The sequence below is a fragment of the Petromyzon marinus genome, unplaced genomic scaffold (assembly GCF_048934315.1).
Source record: "Petromyzon marinus isolate PM22_M1 ecotype Great Lakes invasive population unplaced genomic scaffold, UKy_Petmar_22M1.pri1.0 PM_Scaffold_87, whole genome shotgun sequence".
NCBI lineage: Eukaryota > Metazoa > Chordata > Hyperoartia > Petromyzontiformes > Petromyzontidae > Petromyzon > Petromyzon marinus.
The window spans coordinates 237,501-245,768 of NW_027423696.1; the positions used below are offsets into that span (position 1 = coordinate 237,501).

At 47.4% G+C, this 8,268-nt stretch overlaps 1 protein-coding gene across 2 annotated transcripts in view; it reads left to right on the forward strand.

Moving 5' to 3' along the window:
* The window catches only part of LOC116957425 (kynurenine--oxoglutarate transaminase 3-like), a 43,726-nt gene extending 35,813 nt beyond the window's left edge, over positions 1 to 7,913 (forward strand). For both annotated transcript variants that reach the window (XM_032979548.2, XM_076064885.1), the window contains 2 exons: positions 1,049 to 1,135; positions 5,693 to 7,913. In XM_032979548.2, coding sequence (XP_032835439.2) covers positions 1,049 to 1,135; positions 5,693 to 5,752 — 147 coding nt within the window. In that variant the 3' untranslated portion in view covers positions 5,753 to 7,913. The remainder of the gene's footprint in view (positions 1 to 1,048; positions 1,136 to 5,692) is intronic.
* The last annotated feature ends 355 nt before the right edge of the window (positions 7,914 to 8,268 follow it).

The following is an 8,268-nucleotide window of genomic DNA, read 5'->3' on the forward strand; positions in this document are numbered from 1 at the left end:
ATGGTGGTGGTGATGGTGGTGGTGATGGCGGCGTTGGTGGTGGCGTTGGTGGTGGCGGTGGTGGTGGTAGGGGCGGTGGTGTTGGCGGTGGTGGTGGCACTGGTGGTGGTGGTGGCGGCGTTGGTGGTGGTGGCGGCTGGCTGTAGCCAGAGCGCTGTGTAGAGGTGGCAGCGGCGAGGGTTGGTGGATCACAAGAAGATGGGATAGCACGGTGCCCCGTGAACCCTTTGTGCGGTTTGTGTCCGGCCGCGTCTGGTGGTCGAGAGTTCTGATTGAACTTCTTCGATTAATGAATTCATGCCGCGCCTGTGTGTGTGTGCCTGTGTGTGTGTGTGATACTGTGTGTTTGTGTGTAACTGTGTGTGTGTGCCTGTGTGTGTGTGCCTGTGTGTGTGTCTGTGTGTGTGTGTCTGTGTGTATCTGTGTGTGTCTGTGTGTGCCTGTGTGTGTCTGTGTGTGTGTGTGCCTGTGTGCCTGTGTGTGTCTGTGTGTGTGTCTGTGTGTGTCTGTGCCTGTGTGTGTCTGTGTGTGTCTGTGTGTGTGTGTCTGTGTGTGTCTGTGTGTGTGTGCCTGTGTGTGTGTGTGCCTGTGTGTGTGTGCCTGTGTGTGTGTCTGTGTGTGTGTGCCTGTGTGTGTGCCTGTGTGTGTGTCTGTGTATCTGAGTGTGTGTGTATCTTATCTGAGTGTGTGTGTATCTGTGTGTGTTTCTGTGTGTATCTGTGTGTGTGTCTGTGTAGCGTAGCGGTTAGCGCTACGCCGTGCTGCGAACCCGGCGACCCGAGTTCGATTCCCGCTCACGGCCAACACCGCCAGTGACGAATATCTGAACCGGTCCTGGGCCCTCCCCTAGGTCGACTCAGCCTCAAATGAGTACCTGGTGGGGTGTGTGTAGTAAACATCGCCACTGGGGAGACAAAGACGGCCGGGCGTGGTGTTGGCCACCCACCCCCTCGTGTGCCGTGCCGGTAGCCTTCATAGGTGCTCGCTAACAGCACTTGCCCCTACAGTGTGTTGAGGCTATACGGGGGACCTTTGTGTGAGTGATTAGAAGCTGGCGACCATTCCCATGACGGCCTTTTACTCGGAGGGCAGCAAAAAGGAGTTTGAGCATTACATCCGTTTCTGCTTCATCAAGGTAGCGGCCACACGCCACGCACACGCTACCCACACGCTACCCACACGCTACCCACACGCCACCCACACGCTACCCACACGCTACCCACACGCCACCCACACGCCACCCACACGCTACCCACACGCCACCCACACGCAACCCACACGCTACCCACACGCCACCCACACGCTACCCACACGCTACCCACACGCTACCCACACGCAACCCACACGCTACCCACACGCCACCCACACGCTACCCACACGCTACCCACACGCCACCCACACGTTACCCACACGCCACCCACACGCTACCCACACGCCACCCACACGTTACCCACACGCCACCCACACGCTACCCACACGCCACCCACACGCTACCCACACGCTACCCACACGCCACCCACACGTTACCCACACGCCACCCACACGCCACCCACACGCTACCCACACGCTACCCACACGCCACCCACACGTTACCCACACGCTACCCACACGCTACCCACACGCCACCCACACGCCACCCACACGCCACCCACACGCCGTAACGAAGCCTGCTGGCTCTGGTGTAGGCCAATTGGTTTTAAAGACAATACTGATAACATTATTATTACTACATTATTATTACATTATTACTACATTATTATTACATTATTACTACATTATTACTACTACATTATTATTACTACATTATTATTACTACATTATTATTACATTATTACTACATTATTATTACTACATTATTACATTATTACTACATTATTACTACTACATTATTATTACTACATTATTACTACTACATTATTATTACTACATTATCTCCAAAATCTTGAATAAGCACAAGATCCAGGTCCGATTCAACACATTACATAAAATCCGTGATCTGGTTCCGTCTGTAAAAGATGTGATTCTGGACATACAGTACCCTGGTGTCTACAAACTAAGTTGCCTTTGTGGTAGTAGTTACATTGGAGAAACCAAACGACATGTCTCGGACCGCATCCGTGAACACAAAGCAGACCTTAAACACGGTAGGACCAACACCTCGGCCGTGGCAGATCACTGTTATAATTCAGTAGGCTCACATGACATTGACTTCTCCAAGACAGAGGTTCTTTGCAAGCCATCTGGCTACCATGAGAGATTCGTTCATGAGGCTATCCACATATACAAGCACAGCGACAATTTAAACCGAGAAGATGGATTCTGGCTTAGCAATCATTGGAAGGATTTGATAAAACCATTTCGGGTCTTAATTGATTGTGTTCACGCTTACGGTGGCTTTCAGACCGCATCCTCCTCTTTTCCGAACATAGATGGACTCGTCCATTTGAATAACTGCCAAATCGCTCTCCGTGGTGCTAACGTTAAAATAACCGCCACTTTTTTCAAATTTTCTTGCTGTGGTTTTCACACCTGATGATGATTGCTTGTGTTGCAGTCGAAACGTCGTGAGAATTTTATTGTTTTATATATTTTTTATTTTACACTACATTATACACTACTATGTATATACAATACACTATACACTACACTATATATACACTAAACTATACACTACACTATACACTACTATGTATATCCACTACACTATACACTACTGTGTATATACACTACACTATACACTACACTATACACCACTACTATACACTACACTATACACTACTATGTATATACACTACACTATACACTACTGTGTATATACACTACACTATGCACTACTATGTATATGCACTACACTATACACTACTATGTATATACACTACACTATACACTACGATGTATATACACTACACTATACACTACTATGTATATACACTACACTATACACTACTATGTATATACAATATACTATACACTACTGTGTATATACACTACACTATACACTACTATGTATATACACTACGCTATACACTACTATGTATATACAATATACTATACACTACTGTGTATATACACTACACTATACACTACTATGTATATACACTACACTCTACACTACACTATACACTACTATGAATATACACTACACGATACACTACTATGTATATACACTACACTATACACTACACGAAACACTACTATGTATATACACTACACTATACACTACACTATACACTACACTATACACTACTGTGTATATACACTACACTATACACTACTATGTATATACACTACACTATACACTACTGTGTATATACACTACACTATACACTACTGTGTATATACACTACACTATACACTACACTATACACTACACTATACACTACTATGTATATACACTACACTATACACTACTATGTATATACACTACGCTATACACTACTATGTATATACAATATACTATACACTACTGTGTATATACACTACACTATACACTACTATGTATATACACTACACTATACACTACACTATACACTACTATGTATATACACTACACGATACACTACTATGTATATACACTACACTATACACTACACGAAACACTACTATGTATATACACTACACTATACACTACACTATACACTACACTATACACTACTGTGTATATACACTACACTATACACTACTATGTATATACACTACACTATACACTACTGTGTATATACACTACACTATACACTACTGTGTATATACACTACACTATACACTACACTATACACTACACTATACACTACTATGTATATACACTACACGATACACTACTATGTATATACACTACACGATACACTACTATGTATATACACTACACTATACACTACTGTGTATATACACTACACTATACACTACTGTGTATATACACTACACTATACACTACACTACTGTGTATATACACTACACTATACACTACACTATACACTACTGTGTATATACACTACACTATACACTACTGTGTATATACACTACACTATACACTACTGTGTATATACACTACACGATACACTACTGTGTATATACACTACACTATACTATACACTACTATGTATATACACTACACGATACACTACTGTGTATATACACTACACTATACACTACACTATACACTACTGTGTATATACACTACACTATACACTACTGTGTATATACACTACACTATACACTACACTATACACTACTGTGTATATACACTACACGATACACTACACTATACACTGCTATGTATATACACTACACTATACACTACACTATACACTACACTATACTACACTACACTATACACTACTATGTATATACACTACACTATACACTACTATGTATATACACTACACTATACACTACTATGTATATACACTACACGATACACTACTGTGTATATACTATACTATACACTACTATGTATATACACTACACTATACACTATGTATATACACTACACTATACACTACCATGTATATACACTACACGATACACTACTATGTATATACACTACACTATACACTACTGTGTATATACACTACACTATACACTACTATGTATATACACTACACGATACACTACTGTGTATATACACTACACTATACACTACACTATACACTACACTATACACTACTGTGTATATACACTACACTATACACTACACTATACACTACTGTGTATATACACTACACTATACACTACACTATACACTACACTATACACTACTGTGTATATACACTACACTATACACTACACTATATACTACACTATACACTACTGTGTATATACACTACACGATACACTACACTATACACTACTGTGTATATACACTACACTATATACTACTATGTATATACACTACACTATACACTACTATGTATATACACTACACTATACACTACACTATACACTACTGTGTATATACACTACACTATACACTACACTATACACTACTATGTATATACACTACACGATACACTACTGTGTATATACACTACACTATACACTACACTATACACTACTATGTATATACACTACACTATACACTACACTATACACTACACTATACACTACACTATACACTACTGTGTATATACACTACACTATACACTACACTATACACTACACTATACACTGTGTATATACACTACACTATACACTACACTATACACTACACTATACAATACACTATACTATACACTACACTATACACTACACTATACACTACACTATACACTACACTATACACTACTGTGTATATACACTACACTATACACTGTGTATATACACTACACTATACACTACACTATACAATACACTACACTATACTATACACTACACTATACACTACACTATACACTACTATACACTACACTATACACTACACTATACACTACTGTGTATATGCACTACTGTGTATATACACTACACTATACACTACACTATACACTACACTACTATGTATATACACTACACTATACACTACACTACACTATACACTACTGTGTATATACACTACACTATACACTACACACTACACTATACACTACACTATACACTACACTATACACTACTGTGTATATGCACTACAAACTCCCAACGTAAGCGCCACGCTGTAGACCGGACACTGCCCTGGGTGACCTTTGGCCTTTTGCGTTTGCAGGAGGATTCAACGCTCGACGCCGCCGAGAAGATTCTCAACGAGTGGGCCAACGTCGACTAAGGGCGGGGGGTTTGGGGGGGCGGGGATTGGGGGGGGCACATCCTCGGAGGAGATGGAACGGGTGGCCCCGCTCGGCCCCGCCAACTCAACCTGCTTGGCCTTCGCCCTGCTTGGCCCCGCCCCTCGCCCTTTGTAGCCCCGCCCTCTCGCCCTGCGTGGCCCCGCCCCCTCGCCCAGCAGCAGCGGCGCAAGGCACGGCTCGGTCCCAGCTCCGAGTGGAAAAACGACGACGAGCAGCACCCCGTGCCGTGCCAGGGCTCGGAGCTGGCTCGGAGCTGGCTCCATGCTGGCTCCTTGCTGGCTCCTTGCTGGCTCGGAGCTGGCCCGGGGCTGGCTCCGTGCTGGCTCCTTGCTGGCTCGGAGCTGGCTCGGAGCTGGCTCCTTGCTGGCTCGGTGCTGGCTCCGTGTTGGCTCCGTGCTGGCTCCGTGCTGGCTCCTTGCTGGCTCCGTGCTGGCTCCGTGCTGGCTCCGTGCTGGCTCCGTGCTGGCTCCTTGCTGGCTCCTTGCTGGCCCCGTGCTGGCTCGGTGCTGGCTCCGTGCTGGCTCCGTGCTGGCTCCTTGCTGGCTCCGTCCTGGCTCAGTGCTGGCTCCGTGCTGGCTCCGTGCTGGCTCGGTGCTGGCTCGGTGATGGCTCCGTGCTGGCTCCGTTCTGGCTCCGTGCTGGCTCAGACCTGGCTCAGAGCTGGCTCCGTGCTGGCTCCTTGCTGGCTCGGTGCTGGCTCCGTGCTGGCCCCGTGCTGGCTCCTTGCTGGCTCCGTGCTGGTCTCGTGCTGGCTCCTTGCTGGCTCTGTGCTGGCTCCGTGCTGGCTCGGTGCTGGCTCGGTGCTGGCTCCGTGCTGGCTCCGTGCTGGCTCCGTGCTGGCTCCGTGCTGGCTCGGTGCTGGCTCGGTGCTGGCTCCGTGCTGGCTCCGTGCTGGCTCGGTGCTGGCTCGGTGCTGGCTCGGTGCTGGCTCCGTGCTGGCTCCGTGCTGGCTCAGAGCTGGCTCCGTGCTGGCTCCTTGCTGGCTCGGTGCTGGCTCCTTGCTGGCTCAGAGCTGGCCCCATGCTGGCTCGGAGCTGGCTCGGTGCTGGCTCGGTGCTGGCTCCGTGCTGGCTCGGTGCTGGCTCTGTGCTGGCTCAGAGCTGGCTCGGAGCTGGCCCGGAGCTGGCTCGGTGCTGGCTCAGAGCTGGCTCAGAGCTGGCCCGGAGCTGGCCCGGTGCTGGCTCCGTGCTGGCTCGGAGCTGGCTCGGGGCTGGCTCCGTGCTGGCTCCGTGCTGGCTCGGTGCTGGCTCGGGTGTGTGTGTGTGCACCAGTTGGGGGGGGTGGGAAACAAGCACTTGCGTAGCGCCCAGCACTTTAATAAAATCTTAGTTTTATTTCTTTGTAAGCTCCGCCCCTCCCACTCTCATTCCACCGACGACGACAACATCAACAATAACAACAATAGCATCAAACAACAGCATAAAAACAACAATTGCGGCAACGTTAACAACATCAAAACAACAACAACAAATAGTTTAAATCCTCGATTTAAAGCTTTCATGACTGCAATGATTCATCTTCTTTGGTTCTTTCGGTAAAGCCACCACCACGTAGAATGAGAATAAAATAATAAATTGATGAAATAAAATAACAATATTGTCACGACGTTTCGGCCACAACACAAGCGGCCTTCATCAGGTGAAGGGACGAGACTGTCTGGTAGGACAGCGCTTCAGACAGTCTCGTCCCTTCACCTGATGGAGGCCGCTTGTGTTGTGGCCGAAACGTCGTGAGAATTTTATCGCGCTATTTTTATTTTATCAATTTATTATTTTATTCTCATTCTACGTGGGTGGTGACTTTACCGAAAGAACCAAAGACGATGTTTAAATCCTCGTTCGATTCACCGCCTCGATTAAATCGCCCGTTCAAATCCCCTCCCCCGCTGCCGCCGCCCGCTAATCCGCGCGGTGCAGTTGACCGGAGCCATTGGTCTCCATCCAGCAGTGGATCGACGGCGGCGGAGCAGCCACGTGGACGAGGGAACACCGCTGAACGTCCGACAGGAGCGCTGTTTGTGGCTGGCCGTTTGGCGTTTCTGTCGGGGCCAGCTAGCTCGTCTGACGTGTCCGCGTGATTGCGGTGAGACTTCGATTGAACAATAAAATTGAACTGGAGCCCCAAAAAACTCCCCGGGTCCTCCGCTGTATCTCTCGATTATTGACCTCCGTTCACACGCTCCACCCACTGTGGCTCTGGGCTCCACCCACTGTGCTCTAGGCCCCACCCACTGTGGCTCTAGGCTCCACCCACTGCGGTCTGGGCCCCACCCACTGTGGATCCAGGCCTCCAACTGTGGGGCTAGGCTCCGCCCACTGTGGCTCTAGGCTCCACCCACTGCGGTCTGAGCCCCACCCACTGTGGATCCGGGCTCCCAACTGTGGGTCTAGGCCCCCACCCACTGTGCTCTCGGCTCCACCCACTGCTCCAGGCACCACCCACTGCTCCAGGCTCCACCCACTGCGGTCTAGGCCCCACCCACTGTCGTCTAGGC